Here is a 22,743-nt window from a genome sequence, read left to right as displayed (position 1 = left end):
CCTCTGTTTTCTGTCAAAAAATGGGATGTATCCATGTTGTGTTTTGGGGCATTTCCTGTCGCGGGTGCTATTCCTACCCACACAAGTGAGGTATAATTGTTATCGGGAGACTTGGGGGAACATAGAATAGCAAAACAAGTGTTATTGCCCCTTGTCTTTCTCTACATTTTTTCCTTCCAAATATAAGAGAGTGTGTAAAAAAGACGTCTATTTGAGAAATGCCCTGTAATTCACATGCTTGTATGGGCACCCCAGAGTTCAGAGATGTGCAAATAACCTCTGCTCCTCAACACCTTATCTTGTGCCCATTTTGAAAATACAAACGTTTTCTTGATACCTATTTTTCACTCTTTATATTTCAGCAAATTAATTGCTGTATACCCGGTATAGAATGAAAAGCCAAGGCAGGGTGCAGGTCATTTATTGGCTCTGGGTACCTAGAGTTCTTGATGAACCTACAAGCCCTATATATCCCTGCAAACAGAAGAGTCCAGCAGACGTAACGTATATTGCTTTATAAAATCTGACATTGCAGGAAAAAGTTACAGAGTAAAACGTAGAGTAAAATTGCAGATTTTTTCACCTCAATTTCAATATTCTTTTTTTCAGTTGTTATTTTCTGTAGGAAACCCTTGTAGGATCTAAGCAAATTACCCCTTGCTGAATTCAGAATTTTGTCTACTTTTCAGAAATGTTTCGGTTTCTGGGATCCAGCATTGGTTTCATGCCCATTTCTGTCACTGACTGGAAGGAGGCTGAAAGCACAAAAAATCGTAAAAATGGGGTATGTCCCAGTACAATGGCACAATTGTGTTGAAAAATTGGGTTTTCTGATTCAAGTCTGCCTGTTCCTGAAAGCTGGGAAGCTGGCGATTTTAGCACCGCAAACCCTTTGTTGATGCCATTTTCAGGGGAAAAAACACAAGCCTTCTTCTGCAGCCCCTTTTTCCCAATTTTTTTTTTTAAAAAACGAAATTTTCACTGTATTTTGGCTAATTTCTTGGCCTCCTTCTGGGGAACCCACAAAGTCTGGGTACCTCTAAAATCCCTAGGATGTTGGGAAAAAAAGGACGCAAATTTGGCGTAGCTTATGTGAACAAAAAGTTATGAGGGTCTAAGCGCGAACTGCCCCAAATAGCCAAAAAAAGGCTCGGCACAGGAGGGGGAAAAGGCCTGGCAGCGAAGGGGTTAAGTACAAAGAAAGCAGTAAAAACACTCCATCAACCCTGACAGTGGACAGCAGGTATGATGTGTTAACAAGCTTGTTCCAAATTAAGTGTGTGTACTCTAATACTAAATTGAGATTGGCAAAGTCAAAAGGTCTGCCTGTCGCAAGTTAACATGATAGTTCTTTTTTTTATTATCTTGATTTTTTACAAGAAGCATATGCCACACAAATAAAAAATAAGACAACATGTCACCTGAACACGGTGACCATAACTTGCAATAAAAACTTTAAATAAAAAAAATAGCCATTGTAAATAATTTTATTAGAACACTAATTGTGCTGTGTAAGTGTACTTAGAAGACGTATATAAACCTTTTTTCAGTTGTATTGTTTTAATTCACTTCACTACAAAATCGGATTTTTAATGGTGCAAAAAATGTACTATTATATTTACATTTTTGTAACCCGAAGACATGATTGGTGTAGAAAAAAGGTAAAAGGTAAAAACATCACTGGGTGACTACAGTTCTGCGTGCCACCTCTAGCCCTGAAGAGCACTTCTTTTTACAGGTGGAAATGTAACCAAGTTAAATGTTCTCTCTCACAGTGCAAGATAGCAAAAGGATAAAGTAAGATGAACAACTGCCATATGCTGTAGGTTGTGGTGAGCGAAAGTGAAATGTGAATGGCAGTTTAAAAGATCGATGGATGAAGGGTTTCGACCAATAACGTTATACAAATGTACTGTATGTCCTTTTCATTCCTTGTCTTTTTTACATGAGGCTGGTGATACACTAAAGCTGACCCTAATCCAGACTTAAAAATACTTTCCTCCAATTCTTAAAGAGCCACCAATTAACAGGTAAAATCACACCACAATTCGGTAGAGTGCAGCTTCAACAGTAAAATGTAATTCACAAAATTCCGGGTTCAATAAAGAAAATAGGGTGTGCAGTAAATGGGGTCACAAGTACATTGGGTTCTCTTAGAAGCTGAAGGAATAGCGATGATGTCAAAGTTACTTTTCAGTCTGCTTAATCCATAATAAAAAACACGATTCACAAAAACAATGCTATCGTGTTTGATAAGAAACCACAATTCAGCATCGCAATAATGTGTGTTGTCAGCACTGCCTCATTCTCTACCAGAACCAAGGTTAGAACAGGGGTCAATATAAAAGCCCTGGCGCCATGAGTGAAAAAATATGTGCTTCGTGCCTGAAATGGTGACACACCTCAACAATGAACCAAAAAGAGATATTCGCATTACTAAGTAAATTAAAACGCTTGAAAACCCACCATTAAATGTTAACATTGGCTTTCGGTCGAGAAGTTCCCAGAGACGTGATCCTGCTCCAAGACCTTTCATCAGCTCAGAATAGAAAGAGCTCATACCTAAAATAAAGCAAAAATAATTAAAAAGCGTGACTAATAAAACGTTCAACCAAAGCTAAAAAAAATTATTTGCCAGTCTGATTTATCAGTATCTACATTTGTACCCCACATTCAAAACTCAGGAAACTAATAATGAATAACTCAGCTGAAGAAATTCATGGATGCTGATCCATGAGCACCTACAGTGCCTGTGGCCAGTGTAGTTTCCCGAATAACTTATGTAAATAATCCTGGCCACGGGGACATTAAAAGCAGACAAATTATGGTGTGACAGGAAATATGGTGTTTGGAGGCAGTATCACAGCTCATTCGTTAAACAAAGTACATAAAGGTAATCAATAACCTGGTGAGTTACGAGTCCACAATTCGGAATTTTATACGAATTTTCTCATTTAAACGTCAATAACAATCTTATTTTAGGCGTGTAAATTCCCTTTCTTCTATCATTGTCGTATTTGCTTGACTGGTTTTTGACCAACGTAACAAACAGCTTAAGCTATCTTTTGGCCAGATTTAGGTTTCCAATATCCATAGAGTACTCTTTGTGACAGATCCTCACCCATGACTGGAAGGCTTCATTGTCTATTACATTTGCCTCCTCTTGATTCAAAGGATGAATACCTATTCTTGTGCTTGGCCCACCCAGGAGCATTCCAATCTTATCTTTACACTGATAAGTCTGCTTGTTTTCAGTGCACTAATTTGTAGTTTTACTTGAAAGCTTTAAGCACTTCAAGAGGATTCATGAGCTATATTCCTCCCTCCCCATGTGTTGTTTCCTCTTTCTTTTTTTCCCCGAGCCTGCCCCCACACCATAGATTATTTGTTTCTTCCCCACCCATTTCCATCTCCTAAAGTTGTACTGCCCCTGCCGCTTTGTTCTCAGTTACTCTCCACCTCCACTTGGTGCCTCTTCCCCTTCCTCTCACCCCCTTTAATTTAACTTTCTGGTGCATGCTGCTCTATCAGAGGGCGTCCACCTTAAAATCTTTTTTTTTTTTTTTAATTGCCGCCTGCTAGGGAGCATATGTGTGCAAGGGAGAAGGGCACCTACAATAGGATTTCTATTATTTTAATAAACGTATTTGAATATGGCTGTCAGATGCAAATGTATATTCCACGGCCATCTTTGAATGGGTTTGCTAAAATATTACAAATACATTTAACCCCTCGGATGCCTAGGACGTAACGGTTACATCCTGGGCACCACAGCACAGGTGCCCAGGACGCAACCATTACGTCCTGCACCCAACCCTTGGGGGAAGCGCTGGCACTCCCCTGAGGGCCTCCCACCCCGGCAGGGCTGGAAGGGGAATCGCTTCCCCTTCCACTAACGCCCCCCCCCTCCCCCAGCTAATGACGTCAGCATGCGATCGCGCACTGACATCATTAGATGCCGCCCGACACGCTGGAAGCCATTTGTTTCCAGCCTGTCATGAAAAGAGGAGATAAGTTTCTCCTCCGGCCGGGGGGAATTGCTTCAAAAGAGGCATGGGGGAAAGGAAAGGGTTTTCCTTTCCCTCAATGCCTCTTTTAGCATTCCTGCTGCCCAATCGCATCAGGAATGCCCACTAGGCACCAGGGATTATGGTTGTGTGTGTGTGCGTGTGAGAGATTTTTGTGAAAAATAATGAGCCGATCTGCCCCCTGGGGGGGTAGAAGTCACGATGGCACCAGGGATATGTTGCAGTTTTTTTTTGTTTTTTTTGCGGAGGCGGCCTTTTGGGCATGGGTCACCCCTCAAAGGGGGAGAAACACTTTTAGGCAGTTCTGCCCCACTTGGGGGAAGATAGGCCTTATTTTTTGGGCCCATCTGCCCCCAAGGGGGCAGAATCCAGTAGGCACCAGAGTTTTTCTTTGTGTGTGTATATTTTTTGTGCAGGGAGGCAGCCCCTTGGGTAAGGGCTGCTCCCCCAAGGGGGCATAATATTTTACGCTATGTCTGCCACCCCACGGGGCAGATCGGCTCATTATTTTTAAGCTGATCTGCCCCCAGGGGGGTAGAAGCCACAATGGCACCAGGGATGTGCTGCTGTTTGTTTCTGATTGGGGTCGGCCCCTTGGGCAAGGGTTGCCCCCAAAGGGTGAGAAACACTTTTGGGCAGATCAGCCTTTTTTTTTTTTTTTTTTTGGTTAGGTCCATCTGCCTCAGAGACCACTAGACACCAGGGAAAATTTTTAACTGTTTGGTGGCGGGTTTTTCTCAACAGACAAAGTATTTGCATTTGTGATTATAACAGTTTATTTCTCTTTTTTGTTCTTGTTCAAAGCTTTTGCTTCTTTTGTTGTGGCTCGTTTTGGCAGTGGCTGACCTGCGGTTTGCGTAGTTGCATGTTTTAGGTAAGTAAATTTACTCCAAAGGAGTATTGTTGCCATGCATGAATGACATGTTGGGAGGTGGTGTACTAAATGCAGGATTGTGTGTGAAACTGTCCTTAGATTTGTGCACAGTGATTTCTGTTGTCTTCTGCTTAATATGTTTTTCTTTTTTCTTTTTAGTGGGATATCATTGGTGATTGCTGTGTCTGTGCGGATTTAGTTGCTGGTGAGTCTAGTTTTTTCAGGCAAATGAGTAGTATAGTTTTTGAGTACATAACTATTTGTAATAAAGCCACACTTTGTTTATTACTTATTTTAGACAGTGCTGGTTGTTTGCGCATTTGTCACGTTACACTTCTTAGAAAGGATCACGGCTGGCCGTAGAGTAATCGCTCAGCAGTTTGTTAGCATGCTTTTTGAGTAGTCTTCTGACCATGATCATGAGAGGAACTCTGCATCTGAGGCAGAGGAGGAAGAGAGAGAGACATTCTGGCAGTGGGATTTCTGTCCAAGAGGAGTCTTCTGATGAGGAAGCCACTCTCAGTGCAGATGAAGGGCCTGTTTTTGAGGAGGACATCGATATGCCAATGGTGCAGCAGCCAGCGGCTGAAAGGCTTCCCATTGGAAGACCTGACACCTGGGTTGCCCCAAACATGGAGCAGCCACAGTTGCCTGCCTTTACTAGTCTCCCAGGGTGTAGAGTAAATACAGAAAGCTTTTTGCCTGTCAATTTCTTTTAGTGGTTTATGGACAATGTACTGTTGAGCAGACTAATTTGTATGCGGAGCAGTATTTGAGGGACAACACTGCCAGACATAGGCCTCAGTCTAGAGCTACCCATTGGATTCCCACAAATTTGGAAGAGATGAAAAAGTTCTTGGGTTTGACTTTTTTGATGGGGTTGATATGGAAGCAGTCACTGGCTTCCTATTGGTCTACTAGTCCCTTAATGGCAACGGCTATATTTCCTGAAACTATGACTAATAATCAGTATTTGGTTCTTCTTCGGATGCTGCATTTTGTTGACAATGCTTTAGCCTTCCCACAAGATCACCCAGATTGTGACAGTCTTTTCAAGATTAGGCCTGTCCTTGATCATTTTGTAGATTGGTTTTCAGAGGTCTATGTGCCAGGCAAAGAAATAAGTGTAGATGAGTCTTTGGTCCTGTTCAACGGTCATTTGGTTTTTAGGCAGTACATTCCTAGCAAGAGGGCACGGTATGGAATTAAACTGTAAATGCTGTCTGAAAGTAGTACAGGATATGTTTATAATTTCTGGGTCTACACTGGTAGGGATTCCAATATTGAGGCCCCGGGTTGTCTGCCCACTTTTGGAGTTAGTGAGAAAATTGTGTGGGAACTTGGTAGACGACTGTTTAACAAATGTCACCATTTGTATCTAGATAACTTCTACACTGGAGTTCAGTTGTTCAAGGAGTTGTTCAGAGTGGACACTGTTGTTTGTGGCACAATCCGCTCTAACTGGAAAGGCTATCCAAGGGAGCTTGTCTGTAAAAAAAACTTGAGAGGGGACAGTGCAGTGCCTTGCAGAATGATGAGCTGCTAGCTCTGAAATTTGTAGACAGGAGGTATATGTACATGCTAACTACCAACCAAGATGAGAGTACTTCACCTGTGGCTGTTTGGGGTCAAGTTGCTGAAGTGTGCAAACCTGTGTGCATTTTAGACTACAATAAGAATATGGGTGGTGTTGATAGAGTAGATCAGAGGTTGGAACCCTACACTGTTGTTCTTAAGTCTTACTAGTGGTATAAAAAGTTGGCTATTCATTTGTTCAATCTAGCAACTTTTAATGTTTTTATTGTGTTTAAGGATTGTTCCCCTGAGTCAGGGATGACATTTGTTAAATTTCAGGAGTCAGTGAAAGAAAGCCTTGTTAAGGTAGGTCATGCAAGAGTTCTTAGAGTAGCAGTTGTGGAGGATGTGGCTAGATTGAAAGATCGCCACTTTCCTGAACAGATTCTTCCCACTCCCAAAAAAGACCCACTAAGAAATGTAGAGTTTGTGCCCGAAGAGGTATCCGGAGGGAAAGCCGGATGTACTGCCCGGACTGTCCTTCAAAGCCTGGGCTGTGTGTGGCAGGCTGTTTCAGGAGAATTACTGGGAACTACAGTGAGCGTAAGCTGGCATTTTATATTTTCATATGTTCAGTTTCACTGTTGGCATTACTGTCATGTATTCAGTTAGAGCTTTTGTGTTTGTAGTTTTGTACTTATAATTAGTTAGTGGTTTCTTTGTTGTTTAATAACAAATAAAAGTGATGGTGGTGTGCGTGGAGTGGCGCTTGGATGGCGGTGTGCGTGGAGTGGCGCTTGGATGGCGGTGTGCGTGGAGTGGCGCTTGGCTGGCAGTGTGCGTGGAGTGGCGCTTGGCTGGCGGTGGGTGTAGAGTGGCGCTAGGATGGCGGTGTGCGTGGAGTGGCGCTTAGTTGGCAGTGCAAGCCAAACGCCAGTCCACACACTCCCATCAGCTGGTGTGATTGCTGTATCAGGCATGTGGACGTATGAAAGTGATGGTCCCTTGAGTGGCGTTGTCTGTCGATGCAAGTGTTGTAATGTGCTGGGCCCGTAGCTTGCGGCGTGAATGGTATTGTGCATGTCATGTATGAAAGCTGTTTGAATGGACTGTAAAGCGGTTGGTGCCTTGTCGCGGTTTTACAGCTCACGAGCTGTGAGTCCTTGGTTCACTTTTTTGGCCTTTCTGTTACTAACAGTGCATTTCATTTTTGTGAAATCTCTTGTTAATAAAATTTTATCTACTGAACCATCACTCACCCTCGTGCCAAATCCAACCAGTGTGCGTGGTAAAAATGACAAAACCTGCTCCGCTGTAACCAGGCGTCGCAGCACACCTGTGACACGCTAGGTGTCTCGAATGGGACCCAGATGATGAAGCATGCCACGAACTTGGCTGGTGCATGAGGGTTTTTTTTTGTTTTTTTTTAACATAACCTATGTGCGTTTCTTTTCACAATTTTAGTGTTTGGAATATCACAGAAGTACGTGGACACATCAAAATGACCTATTACAAAACTAACTGTTTGGGGAGAGTCACCTACTTTTTTGGTCCCAGGTGCGGCCTTCATCTAGGGAAACCTACCAAACCCAGACATTTTTTAAAACTAGAAACCCCAAGGAGTCCAGGGAGGTGTGGCTTGCGTGGATCTCCCAACATTTTCTTACCCAGACTCCTCTGCAAACCTCAAAATTTGTTTACAAAAATCGTATTTTACTCACTTTTCTTTGTGGGATCACCGCTGTGACACAAATGTCCTACCACTCAGCGTTCTCCTCAGTCTCCCAAGTAAAATGTTCCCTCACTTGTGTGGGTCCCCAAAGCAGAGTCAGCCTAAAGATGTATAAAAGAAAAATAAGAGCTCATCAACTCGCTGTGCTATCCCCTCAATCTCTACAGGTTTTCGGTCTTTTTCTGTTGCAGGCACCTGGGCCACCCACACAAGTGAGGTACTATTTTTATCAGAAGACTTGAGGGAACGCTGGGTAGGAGGAAATTTGTGGCTCCTCTAAGATTCCAGAACTTTCTGTCACCGAAATATGTGGAAAAAGTGGGTTTTTTCGCCAAAAGTTTGAGGTTTGCAAAGGATTCTGGGTAACAGAACTTGGTGAGAGCCCCACAAGTCACCCCATCTTGGATTGCCCTAGGTGTCTAGTTTTTAAAAATGCACAGGTTTAGTAGGTTTCCCTAGGTGCCTGCTGAGCTAGAGGCCAAAATCCACAGCGAGGCACTTTGGAAAAAAACAGCTCTGATTTCTTTGGGAAAATGTGATGTGTTCACTTTGTGTTTTGGGGCATTTCCTGTCGCGGGCACTAGGCCTCCCCACACAAGTCAGGTACCATTTTTATAGGGAGACTTAGGAGGAAATTTGTGGCTCCTCTCAGATTCCAGAACTTTCTGTCACCGAAATGCGAGGAAAAAGTGTTTTTTTGTGCCAAATTTTGAGGTTTGCAAAGGATTCTGGGTAACAGAACTTGGTGAGAGCCCCACAAGTCCCCCCCCCTCTTGGACTCCCCTAGGTGTCTAGTTTTACAAAAATGCACATGTTTGCTAGGTTTCCTTAAGTGCCGGCTGAGCTAGAGGCCAAAATCCACAGCTAGGCACTTTCCAAAAAAACAGCTGTTTTCTTTAGGAAAATGTGATGTGTCCATGTTGTGTTTTGGGGCATTTCCTGTTGCGGGCGCTAGGCCTACCCACACAAGTGAGGTACCATTTTTATAGGGAGATTTGGGGTAACGCTGGGTGAAAGGAAATGTGTGGCTCCACTCAGATTCCAGAACTTTCTGTCACCAAAATGTGAGCAAAAGTATTTTTTGGGTGACATTTTGAGGTTTGCAAAGGATTCTGGGTAACAGAACCTGGTGAGAGCCCCACAAGTCACTTCATCTTGGATTCCCCTCAGTATCTAGTTTTAAAAAATGTGCAGGTTTGGTAGGTTTCCATAGGTGCCAGCTGACCTACAGGCCAAAATCTACAGCTAGGCACTTTACATAAAACACTTCAGATTTCAATGTAAAAATATGATGTGTCCATGTTGTGTTTCCTGTCACAAGCATTAGGCCTACCCACGCAAATGAGGTACCATTTTTATTGGGACACTTGGGGGAACACAGAATAGCAAAACAAGTGTTATTGCCCCTTGACTTTCTCTACATTTTTTCCTTCCAGTTGTAAGACAGTGTGTAAAAAAGACATCTATTTGAGAAATGCCCTGTATGCTAGTATGAGCACCCCGGAACTCAGAGATGTGCAAATCACCACTGCTTCTCAACACCGTTTCTTGTGCCCATTTTGGAAATACAAAGCTTTTGTTGATACCTATTTTTCACTCTTTGTATTTCACCAAATGAATTGCTGCATACCCGGTATAGAATAAAAACCCATTGCAAGGTGCAGCTCATTTATTGGCTCTGGGTACCTAGGGTTCTTGATTAACCTACAAGCCCTATATATCCCCGCAACCAGAAGAGTCCAGCAGACATAACAGTATATTGCTTTAAAAAATCTGACACTGCAGGAAAAAGTTGCAGAGTAAAACGTTGAGAAAAATGGCTGTTTTTTCACCTCAATTTCAATTTTTTCTTTATTTCAGCTGTTATTTTCTGTAGGAAAACCTTGTAGGATCTATACTGTACAAATGACCCATTGCTGAATTCAGAATTGTGTCTACTTTTCAGAAATGTTTAGCTTTCTGGGATCCAGCATTGGTTTCACACCAATTACTGCCACTAACTGGAAGGAGGCCGAAAGCACAAAAAATAGTAAAAATGGGGTATGCCCCAGTAAAATGCCAAAATTGTGTTGAAACATTGGGTTTTCTGATTCAAGTCTGTCTGTTCCTGAAAGCTGGGAAGCTGGTGATTTTAGCATCGCAAACTCTTTGTTGATGCCGTTTTCAGGGAAAAAAGTCACAAGCCTTCTTCTGTAGCCCTTTTTTCCCATTTAAAAAAAAAAGCAAAAACTAATATTTCACTGTATTTTGGCTAATTTCTTGGTCTCCTTCAGGGGAACCCACAAAGTCTGTGTACCTCTAGAATCCCTACGATGTTGGTTAAAAAGGACGCAAATCTGGCGGGGTAGCTGATGTGGACAAAAAGTTTTGAGGGCCTAAGCGTGAACTGCCCCAAATAGCCAAAAAAAGGCCTGGCACCTGACGGGGAAAAGGCCTGGCAGCGAAGGGGCTAAAGATGTTCATTATAGCTTAATGCAACTTTCTCCAAAGTAGGACAGGCAGTTAATTTTTTACTCTTACTTTATGTAATGGAATATTTTGAGGAAAGGTAAAGAATCCTCAAGTATTTTAAGAAAGTGTTGAAAAGTTGTAATTTTGCATTGTGAGACATGCAGTTCCGAGGCCATTATTCAAGGCAGAAAAGTAGTCCAGGCAGCTTATTTTTTATTCGAACTCCAGTCATGAAACATTTTAGGAAGGTAAAAAATCCTCAAGTGTTATAAGAAAGGATGGTAAAGATGTAAGTTGACACTGCCGAGACATGTTGCTCTGAAAGCACCGATGAAGACAAAAAAATAGGAAAACTACACATCCAACATGACCATATTTGAATGGGTTTGTTAAAATATTACAAACATTCAGACAGCTGCTGGGAGTCCTTTGTAGATATTTGTAAAGTTTTAACATATCAATCGTAAGTTGGCCTTCAGGATGCAAGTGCATTCGTGCCGGCTATCTAACACAGAAAGAGTGGTTAAGTCAATAGGGTTTACTGCAACTATCTTATTAGCTTTGCCATTACCTGTTGCATATTAATTTGGATAAATAGGTGTTAGTTTGTGCTTCTCTCTTTCGGCTCTGAAAGTTGTACTTTCCCTCCCACCAAACCTGTGACTTTTTTATATCACCTCCACAGACAAGAAACGTACCAGTAACAGTTTATTGGACTGCCATTAATCATTTCACAATGAAAGTGCACTACCAGCAAATCTCAAAGGAGACACGATCAGAGAACGCGCATTCACTTGAGGTGAAGTTTCTGGCTGTAACTAAAAACAAAAACCGTGCACTTCATCCGATGCCTAAATTGTCACCCAGTATACAAGTATCAACCCTGTTATTTAAAAAAATGCTGACTGTACCTTGTCTTAAAGCAATAATTCTACTCAATGGAATTCCTGTCGCTTACATAAAGCAACTGTAATGAGACAACCTGCCAAGGTAGCGTAGGTATGATCACAAACTCTACCAGCAAGAACAGCGTGGAAACGTGCGCTGAAAATTAGAAACATTGTGGTTCTTGAAACAACGTGTTGCTTGACATGTCATAACGTTTCCCTTACTGACAGTTCAGGAAATTAAGTGGGATCCAGCTGGATTCTGGATCTGTCAGCCGGCCCCAGTAAATAGACTTTGTTCTAGTGGCATTCGCTGACACTGGGACACGCACAGTACCCCGACAGTCCTTTCCATTCGGAGCAACAACCTGCAGGAGGGGAGGGGGTCATATTTTCACTTCCAGCAGGGCCGAACACAAAAACTTAGGGGGCATCAGAACTCCTTTTGTTGGAGTCTTATGCTGGTTGGGAGTAATGTAGAGCCCAACACCTAGATGGCAACGCAATGGAAGGAAACAAAGGCACTCAAATTGGTATCACTTCACAAATGCTTATGGGAAACTATCATTTGGATGCAGGTTTGTTTATCCCATGTATGTAAAAGTATGAATCCTATATGGAAGAATGTCAGATGTATCTGTCTGTATGAAATATTTCACAAATAATTTGTAATATATTGGGATATTAGTTTTGGTTAGGGGGGGCGGGGGGGAGGGCGGGGCAGAACGTAGGCTCAGTACCCACCTCAAATAACCACAATACTCATCAGGGTGAAAACTTGGGGACTGATGTAGAGTTTGTTGGACAGGTGACTCTGTCAGGAACTGACTTTGATCCCATTCGCCGTATTATGATTTACGTAGGATATTATGAAACTGTATTATAGCGGACAGGATATCTGTCACGATTGTGACGGAATAACCCCATTTGCCAAACTATAAATCAGGAACTTAGTCACCATATTAGCCTGAGCTCACAACCTTGATAGCTATGGCACACACCAGACAGGATTCACTTAGAGGCAACGTGTAAAGTATGTATAAAGTACTCAAAACATAACACAAGATAATTCACAATTAAGAAAAATAAAGTACATTTCAATCAATAAAATGACACCTAAATTACAAATATCCAGTAAGTAGAGCCTGATTCATGAATTTTAAAAATTGGAATTTCAAAATAGCTGCATAAAGCATCACATGCCAACCATGGTCTTTTCTTTGAGCTTGATCAAGACAATCATACATTTTAAGATTAACTGCGATGGACCACAGGTCAGATACAAGGCAAGGGTTGTCCAGTCAAAAAGCTCTTAAAACTTTTCTGTAGCAGAAAGCTGTGACTTAAGATGGGCTCGAAGATGACAAGGACCCAGGAACCCAGGTCTCGATAAAGTCACAAACAAAGGCGGAAAAGCTCTCAACGGGAAGATTCAGGTTTTCACACCCAAACAGCCCTCCACATTGACCAGCCACAAGCAACGCATTGTTCCGTAGAAGTTTCTTAAGTTCAGACTTAGAAACTTTTCTGGAGCTCACATTTCCTCAGTTAGGTAAGGCTGCAGGCCGTGGCCGTAAAGGGCTAAACATCATTGAGTGCCAGTCGACGGCTGTCCCGCTAATTCAGATTTTCTGCTGAGAAGAATATGTACCAAGCGCTACATCTTCGCACCCTCAGAGGAACGGCTTGGCCAGCTGGTCCTGGTCATATGACAGATCTCTGGGCAAGAGTGGGCTAAAAATTTCTAAGTCCCAGGTGGTAAGAAAGTTTAGGAGGAGTACACGTTGACACTAGTCAAGGGTCCAGGACCTTGGGGACAGTACATGGGGTCAAGTCTCACTCCAGCAGCAAGGTCCTAGGTGGGTCCAGTTGAAACTAGTCAGCTGGGAATGCAAGAAAAGGGCCTCTTGATGCTTGTGGTGTCCCGGTAGCCCAAACAGGAGGTCAGCCTTATGACCCTTGGAGTCCACTTTTATATCCTGGGTATAAAATGGAAAGCAGGTAGAGTCTACAGGGATCTTCTCAGGTCACACACAGCAGGTAAAGTCCTTTTAATCTGTTCTGCTACAGGTCCAAAAGTGATCTGAGGAGGTTACTGAGGGAGCCACATTTATGCCAGGCACCAGCCTGTCAGTGGGTGCAATTCCTGGCCACTTCCTAATCAATGGGTTAAATGTTCCCATGGGTGACACTACCTACGTTTGCAGCAATACCTGTGTGCCCTACTGCAAACAATCCCACAGCCCCCGTCCCTAAATCCAAAGATGTCAGGCCTAGGTGTGAACTATATCTGCCTGTAACAGGGTAAGCCCCCTTTGAAGTCCACCAAGTGCCTCAACACAGCCCGCTGGCCATCCTGTTAAGGGAAGGACAACACCTTCCAATACCCCGTGCCCTTGGTTCCAGTCCTGGAAGTAATTCACATCTCACTACAGGGAAGCCATCAGCTACCATGTGACACCAGAAATATTTACAGAACAGTTTTGGAGGCTTTAAGCAGGGAATGGTGAGTTGTCTAAATAGCTTTACATTAATAGTCAGACAAAGTCCAATTAAAGGGTAGACTTGAATTGTAAGTAAGTATTAAAAAGAGTCCCTGAAATATTTTCTAGCGGATACCAAATCGAAATTAGCATTATAAAGTGTAATAATGAAACTCAGCTTCTCCCTATGGAAGCAACCAGCCTTGCCACAGTGAAAATAGCTTTTATGCATTTTCACTGTAAGGACACTGGAATATTAAAGTTTTACATTCCTACTTTTAAATATCCTACATTTATAGAGCTTAAGCTCTACCTTAGAAGTAGCTTATTAATATTTAGAAGGACTTTTAGGCCAGTCAAAGGGGTTTATTTTGATATGTCCAATTGATACTTTTAAAACTCCTTTGTCAGGCGACAGTGGTATGCTTGGGGTTGGGTTTGCTTTGTCACTACAGTGGGTAGCACAATGTGTGCTGCAGATATTGGTGACATTGAACTTATAGACCCTGTTTGCACTTCATACTATATACTACGGACCTACAGGTAAATATTAAAGGTGCACATTTCGGCACGTTTAAAGGGGAAACACAAGCACTTTACCCCCGGTTAGCAGGGTAAAGTGTGCAAAGGTCAACGGCTTACAAAAATAGTCAAGGCACACCATAAAAAAGATGGTAATTTACAACACAATTTAAATAGCATTTACTATTTTTTAAATTTAATCTATTTAATGGAGCTATTGATCCCAATGCAGTATTTAGGAGTGCTTTACATTACACACACACACATTTGACTCATAAGTACGTAAATCAAACTGCGGGATATGTCACTTTATACAATCAGGGTTATAAAGTGTAGGAGTCATATATAATCCATAAAGGTAGGCATTATATGTTAAGATTTCTTGGTCTGGAGAAACACAATGTCAGGATTGTATATCATAACACAATAGTTGGGATCATCTGTACTCATAAAACTGTATTATTACCCAAATTAAACCATTTTAACAACCTTAGAATAATGAAAGAATGAGGAAAAACAATAAGGCTCTAAACCTATGCCCTGAAATGTCCATGAAGCTCCTTGAAGCCAGTTCATAGTTCACTGTGCTACAATTAGAAGGGCTGTAACTGCAAACTGTCACCGCTTTCATAAACTTTGTGAAGCAAGCTGCTACTAGTGCCAATTCACTACCCTCAGGCAGGTCTAGAAGGTTCCTGGACAGGGATGGATGTTTAAGATGCGCCAGAGAGGCTTGAGCCAGAACTTTCTTAAAGGTGTCAATTTATAGCAGGTGCACAGCACATGGGTCAAAGACTCTTCACTCTTGGCACAGAGGCAGCATCGCTTGTCCACTTCCTCCGTACCCCTCTGCCCATACCAATATACTTTCAAGGGGAATAGGCCAAAGCTCCAACCTATTAACTGCTGTTTTATTCTTGGATTGATGCGGATAGATAGGTAGAGCTGGCGAGACCCCTGCTCGTACAACATTGAAGCCAATCTGCTGTGACCCATTTTTTTTCAGTGCACGCGCATCTTGCTCTGCTGATATTTGCCTGGCTCGTCTTCATCAAAAACTTGGGAGGCCACTGATGCCAGTATCCCACTTGTCCAAACTGTATGTGCCTCTAGATCCTCCAAGGCCTGGGTGAGAAACTGGAGCCACTGCGTTTCCAGTTTGCTTATTCGTTTCCAATTGAAGCCTTCAAGCGTGCCCTTCCTTGCACGCTTGGCTTTCAGACTATAGGCTAAAAACTCAGCTTTTAACATCCACTGTTGCTAAGACCGAACTCTAACCGGATTTGCGCATGTGAGGTGCAATTTGGGAGCCAAAAGACTTTACGATAGCATATTGACTGTGCTCTATCTAGCTAGTTGGCCATTTAGTTTCTAGAGGTCGGGGTCCCATAGGCCACTGTGGGGAGGAATTTATATCCTATTACTCTCAAAAGTGAAGAAAGGTCATTGATTTTCTTACTTTAGAAAAGACCCCTTCTACGGAGCTAGCAGTCCCCCTGCTGAGCAGTGACGTGAGCTGCCAGGCGGCCCCTCTGGTCCAGCTAGACTCCCAAGTATTTATAGGAGGTCACCACCTCAATGGCCTTTCCCTTGATAAACCATGCCCCTTTTTTCATCAAGTTCCGTGAGGCTATCATCACCTTTGTTTTAGTGATGTTCCCTATCAGGCAGTTAGCCTTACAGTAACCTGTCAGTGCTGTAAAAAGTCTTTGGAGGCCAATCGGAGTCTTGTCTAGCAAAACCGTGTCATCCGTATACTGAAGTGAATGGATTTCGAGGCCGGCCAATTTGGGTGGAAATACTCTCACTGATGTCAGGTGGTCTGGGAGGTCTGCCAGGTATAGGTTGAATATGAGTGTTGCCAATATGCAGCCTTGCTTCAGGCCCTTGGTTGTCTTGATTTTTCTTGTTGTGGCCCAGCAGGTGCTAACCCTTATTTTCATCCAGGTGTCTAAATAGAGGGCATTAATTGCTTTTAACAGACTCTGCAGGTTGGCCCAATTTCTGAGTTTTGCCCAGAGCTTTCCCCGACACACGCTGTTAAATGCTGTCTGGAAGTCAATGAACCCCACATAGAGGGCCCTTCCCTTGGCTGACATTGCGTTTTCAATCAAGTGGATGACGCAAATTAAATTATCTTCTATATGGTAGCCCTTCTGAAAGCTTTTTGAGATAGGAGTATTAACTTCCTGGCTTCTGCCCAGGCCAGTAGTTAATGGTTTAGTATACTGGCATAGCAGTTCCCTTCAACATCTAATAGCGCAATCAGTCGGTAGCAGCCTTTTATTATGGATTGGGAACATGAGTGCCCCCCCCTCCCCATGTCTCTCAAATGCTGCGTCCAAGTCGACACTCCCGGAATAACAGCGCCATCACTGCGGGCCCATTGGGTAGGGGCTCATATGAATACTGCAGCAGGAATGCTGCTTGGGCACGGTGAGCCTCCTGCTAGCAGATATTTAATGCTGAGTGCTGCTTGGGGTGGGGTTATTGGAGGCTGTTCTCACAAGCTGTATGTCCAGGGTCTTCACAGTCTAATTCCAATTGCTTTGTATTACCCACTGGGTTGTTTATTGGCAGTTCTCGTGTACTATTGGCCATTGCTGGCTCCACCTAGAGAAGCTTTATGTGGGGTTCCCATTTGTCTGCCGCAATGTTGGTGTCGGTCACAAGTTACGCCAGCTTAGAGCACTTATTGACCCATAACCAGAATTTCCTCTGGTCCCTGGATTTTATCACCTCATATGCGTTGACCCACCTCTTAGCTTCCTCTACCCTCCTTTGAGCATAGAGGGCTTTTCTGTATTCTAGACAGGCGGTGATAAACCGGGTTCTCAGAACTTTGTTTTCCTCTTGGTCTTTACTCAGCTTCCGCAGGGCGTTTTTTAAGTTGTGTTTCAGGGCCATTATTTGGTGTTTTCCATCTGCTGCCTGGCTGAAGGAGGCAGTTGGCTTGCCCTTATCGCTCATCACTGGGGACTTAAGGTTTTCCTCAAATGGTCTGTCAGTGAGTCCCAGCTATTAGCAGTAACAGTTTTGCTGGTGGTTTGCTGAACTGTATCCCTGAAGAGGTTTACAATATTTCCTTGCCTCTCTTGTTTCGTCGTTAACCACTTTAGTTTTTTGACAGACTCAAGCTGTTCCTGTCTGTCTAGGTTACTTATCATTTGTCTGGCTGGCTGAGTGGCCCTGGCTACGCAGCTTAGAATGGCATGGTCGCAAGCCAAGGAAGAAATTACACTGAACTTTGCAAAGTCCCGGAAATGCGCCACCAACACCCAGATGTAATCCAGGGTGGCCATTCTGAAGCAGGAACCATGTGTATAGGTTGCAGGAGAGTCTGCACTGAGCCTCCCATTTAATGTGCGCAGACCAAGACAGTTTAGGAAGGAGGCCAGGACAACTTCATGTTTGTCAGTTCTTTGCACTTGCCTAGTGGTTGGGGTATGGCCCAAATTTCACCGTCCAGTGTCACAAACGGGGAGCCTGGCATTGTGGGCAAGAGGGTTGAGTTAAAATCGCCGTTAATTACCCACATGTCATCCGGGTAGGTGGCCGAAAGATCTTTCAAAGTGGGTAGTAATGCGCCAGCGTTCTATCTCTTCTTGCTTTTCCTGGGTGGAGATAAATGCATCCAACTAGGATGGTTGTACGCTTGGTTTTTATATTTTCTGTCATTGCGGCGGAGAGTCTGACGAAGATATAGTCCCCATTTCCCTTTACATAATGTACCTACAGTTACTGACAGATCATTCTTTACGTAGATTGCCACTCCTCTGGAGGCGTGCCCCCTACCTGTGAGGCTACTGCTGGCGATTCATAGGCTGTGGAGTCCGTCTAGGAGGCTGAGTGGAGTGCCCACATTTCCTGCAGGGCTACCAGGTCACAATTCTTGATTTCGTTTGTAGCTGCTATCTTGGAGTCACAGTCTGTTAGTCCTCTGATATTCCAATAACTAAATTTCGTGTTAGGAGGTACTGCTCAGGGGAAGTTAAGCAATGGCTGTTTGCTAGGACAGAGTTGAGGGCTTGTGGGAGCCACACCCAGTCCAAAGATATCTGTGCTTGCAGGGTACACTGGCCGGCGGCTCCCTCTGTTTGCTGTTGCTGATAAAGACCCTTATATATTTGGTAGAGGTCTGAGGCCCTATTTAATGCCCCTTAAAACTGAGTGGCTGTGCGCTTTAGTTTGTTGTTTTTTACCATACCCATACACTGAGCCTCGTTGACATGCTCCTCGATAAAATAAGATGGATAGTTAGGTGGGGTTGCATCTCTGACTTGTATTCCCCAATTTTCTAAGAGCTGTTTATTTCTTTTGATAGCACTTACTGGTGCACGATTGGTAAAAGTTATTTCCGTACGTTCATGTTCCTTGCGATACCTACTCAGGATATAGAAAGACCTTTTAGTCGCTGGAGTTCATCGTAACCTGCTTAGAGCACTGTGCCTTGTCCTGCCATTGCACTGTGCTGGAAGGCTGGATTGAATTAGCGTCACGGTGGCCCTGCTCTGGGGCGCTCTGCCTATCGACATTCTGTAAAAATGAGCAGGGGGGAGAGATTTGTCAAGTCAATGCCATAGGGGTGGGCCAAGATGGTGGCAACTTGCCAGGCTGTTCCCGCCACCTCATGTGGCTCATGTAATGATGACTAGGTGATTTTGCGTCGCTTGAACCTGCTAAAGTTTAATCAGTTAGCGTCCATACTGTGAAATAACCTGGTATGATTGCTGTGTTCAGACTCGGAAATGCACTCCTTGCAACAGAGTTGGTATTTTGAGGTATAATTCTTATCTCTTGAGAGCCTTCCAATGTTCCGATTTGTTTAATATTGGCGGCCTCTGTTGCGAGGGTCTTTACCTCCTCCTTGTTGTGTTGTGTGGGTTCTGGATTGGCGCAGCTAGTTGGAGGTGTGTTGTATGCTTCATTTCCAATTATAACCTTGCTATCGGGGTGGATCCAATGCAGGAGATTCGCAATCTATACTTGGTTTATTCAGCTTTTTTGATTTTTTCTTATTTTCCTTGAAAGGGGTCTGCTTCTCCGGTCCAGGGCCTTGACAGTACTACTTGGAGATTTAGTGTCCTCAAGGGACAAAACACAAATCTCGCAAGCAAGTGCACTAGCTACAAGAGTTATCTTACTGCTGTTATTAGTATCCCCAGAAAACGTGACGGGCACACAAAGACTTCTGCAGCAGGTACCCTAACCCCATAAAATATTAAAACATGTATAAAAATATTTGTGACTAATTAAGTATGACAGAAGAGACTTACTGTCACATGTCCTTTCTGGCAATTTTTTTGTTTCAGAACTTCTAAGGAATACGTAAGTTAGCTGTCAAACTCTGTTTTTCATTACTCAGTCCCTGATGACTTTACCTCCCACCCCGCTTTACCTCTGCGAGGCCCTGACTGCTAACTTTTAGGATCTTGGAGCAATTCTATTCAATTTCCAACACTGTTTATTGTCTTTTCTCACATTGGTCACAAAATATCCAATATCCTGGGTTGGACTCTAGACTGCACAACTGCCAAACCATTTCTCCAGATTAAGGGCCTCATTATGAGTGTGGCGGTCTTAAGACCACCACACTCGCGGTGGGAGTCTAACCGCCGCGGACCAGGCAGTAAACTCTGCCGCATTACAAGTCTTGCCAAACCACCACAACGCCACCAATCCCACCAGTCCAGTCGGACCACTGCAGCCGGCAGTGAGCTCCTCTGGGCTGGCAGCAGGCCTAAGATCCACCCCCCCCCAATATTAGGAGGCAGCAAACCGACAGGCTTTTCGCAGCGGTCGACCCTCCATGAAAACCCTGGTGTTAACACACCAGGCGAAAGGAATCCCCATTCCTGTCGCCGGCACACAAATCCCCACCCGTCCACACACTTGCAAACACCGCCCCCACCCATCCACACACTTGCTAACACCCCCCTCACCCGTCCACACACTTGCAGACACACACCCCCACCCGACAGCACACATACAAACACTCGCTCTCACACTGGCATACACGCACCCCCACTCGCTCTCACACTCCCACACACACCCCCACTCATCCACACACCTTCATACACACACCTCCACTCACCTGCACACCTTCATACATGCACCCCATCTCATCCGGACACTCCCTGACATACACCTCGACTCGCTCGCACGCACCCATACAAACACCCCTACTCACACTCACACTGACATACAGGCACCCCCACTCGCTCTCACACATACGCACCCTCCCCTGCATTCATACACTCCCATCCCCTCCGCATTCATACACATGCACATCCCCCTCCGCATTCATACACACACTCCCCACTCCACGCATGCAGTCATTATGTCAAATAGACAAAACAACACTGAATGAGTGCCAGGCCAATGTGATCAAGAAAAATATGCACTGTAGCAGCTCTATATCAGATTTTCCTTGCACAAGACATTCTTCTTGATTCTAGTGGTGTTGGCTTCTTGTGATGTTTATGACAAACACACCTGGGTAATTCTCCAAGGAATGGCAGAATACTGTCTTACACTTTCAGTCTGTTCACAATGGGTTTCAAAGACATCCTAGACTTGAAGTGAGGGTCTTGTCTGCAGAGCCTTGAGCCGGGAATGCATTCCCTCCTACTCTTTAATTAACACTAACATTAAGTTGCTAGTTGTTTCTTGCTTGCTACTAGAGTAATTTGCTTTACACTTCTTTGATGGGAGTAGCCAGAGTGAAACTACCTTACTTCCTACGGACCACCTTTATTTGTAACTTACATCCCTGAGGGTTATTTGCTGCCAATTATGCAATATAATTCCTACATGAAAGTCTTACAAGACTAGAGACTTTTGTTCTACTCTTATCCATAAAGCTGATTTATGTGTCTGCAAGATTTTAAAGCACCAAACCAACTGTTTTATGTTAGTTTATTTAAAATGAAGGCTCGGATGACCTCGTGTTTTCTTAAACAAAGCAGTTGCAGAAATTGTAAAATTCAGACATCTTCTAGCAAAAATATACTACAAACATTCCATTTAGAGTTCTAACAATTTTCTGCCAAACCAGGGGGGTAAATAAAATTGTAGTGTTTTCAACTGAATATATAAATATATATATATATATATATATATATATATATATATATATATATATGAGCTGCTGAAAAGCCTACACATATTTTAAGAAGCAGTGGCTAGCTCTGCTGCTATCCATAATACAAACAGTATGAAGATTACAAACTCCCATTTTGCAAAATCCACTTTGCACATGACATGCATCCATGAATACATACATATAGATGACATACCTCCGATACTCACTCCAACCCAGAAGGCATACATTAGAAAGGAGGAAAGTTCACCCACAGTCATATGAGCGCTGCTCATCAATAATCCACCTTTGTACAGAACTGAGAGCACAATCAGGTTGCCAGATAATCCAGTCTGTGAAGAAAAAAACATTCAGCTTCAAATCATCTTTTGTCAGAGCTACAAGTACGCACCTCTTTGGAGTTACACTGGTACACACTATACATTGGGTAACATGTTGCCTTTTTATACTTTTTAAGCCATTAACTCAGCTTATCTCTTACAATACAACAGCCCCTTACATACACACACAAGAACGTGCATACTACAAAGTCCCAATGTTACCATATTTAGAATCTTAATACAATTCGCAAAATAAAAGATTTTTATGAACCTTTTCAAAGCCTGCTAATCACAATCAAATTAAGCTCAACACGCTATTCTACAGGTTTCTTACTATAGTGTAAACAGTTTGACTTGTCATCCTTTGTTTATCCTGTTTAAAAAAATAAAAAAATAAAAACTCTGCACTTTCATCTCTTATATTCCAATTTTTCAATTCGAGGGTGCAGGGAATGATCAGTGCTCATTAAACAGGTGGTTCATCTGAAGAGGTGTGAAGGCATTGACCCTCTGACCACCCACTGTGACTCACTACATCACACACAGTTGTAAGTGCGTCTGTCCTTATTTGGTCTTTTATTGTTAATTTATAAGGGGACGTGTTAAAGGTTGGATAGACCTTTTGACTACGCTTAGAGTGGTTCCAACATAAGTCATTAATTCACTGCATTTACAACATCATAATCAATAGAAATCATCAAATACTCTTTGGAATCCGTTATCTTTACACACCATGACCCAAAACCATACCTTTATGTAAAAGTTAGAAAGTTCATTTAATGTCAAGTAAATTAGTCTCAAAACCAAAAGGCTAAATATACATAAACAA

The 22,743-nt window shown here is 43.1% G+C and overlaps 1 protein-coding gene across 2 annotated transcripts in view; it reads right to left on the bottom strand.

The window, feature by feature from the left end:
- The window catches only part of ABCB10 (ATP binding cassette subfamily B member 10), a 1,288,341-nt gene that overhangs the window by 621,471 nt on the left and 644,127 nt on the right, over positions 1-22,743 (bottom strand). For both annotated transcript variants that reach the window (XM_069234944.1, XM_069234945.1), the window contains exons 6-7: positions 21,791-21,926; positions 2,467-2,562 (exon numbers count right to left, since the gene is read on the bottom strand). In XM_069234944.1, the coding sequence (XP_069091045.1) occupies positions 2,467-2,562; positions 21,791-21,926 (232 nt within the window). The remainder of the gene's footprint in view (positions 1-2,466; positions 2,563-21,790; positions 21,927-22,743) is intronic.

Source organism: Pleurodeles waltl, chromosome 5 (assembly GCF_031143425.1).
Source record: "Pleurodeles waltl isolate 20211129_DDA chromosome 5, aPleWal1.hap1.20221129, whole genome shotgun sequence".
Taxonomy (NCBI): Eukaryota; Metazoa; Chordata; class Amphibia; order Caudata; family Salamandridae; genus Pleurodeles; species Pleurodeles waltl.
The sequence above is the reverse complement of the archived record's forward strand: the minus strand, read 5'-3'. Positions and strand labels throughout refer to the sequence as shown.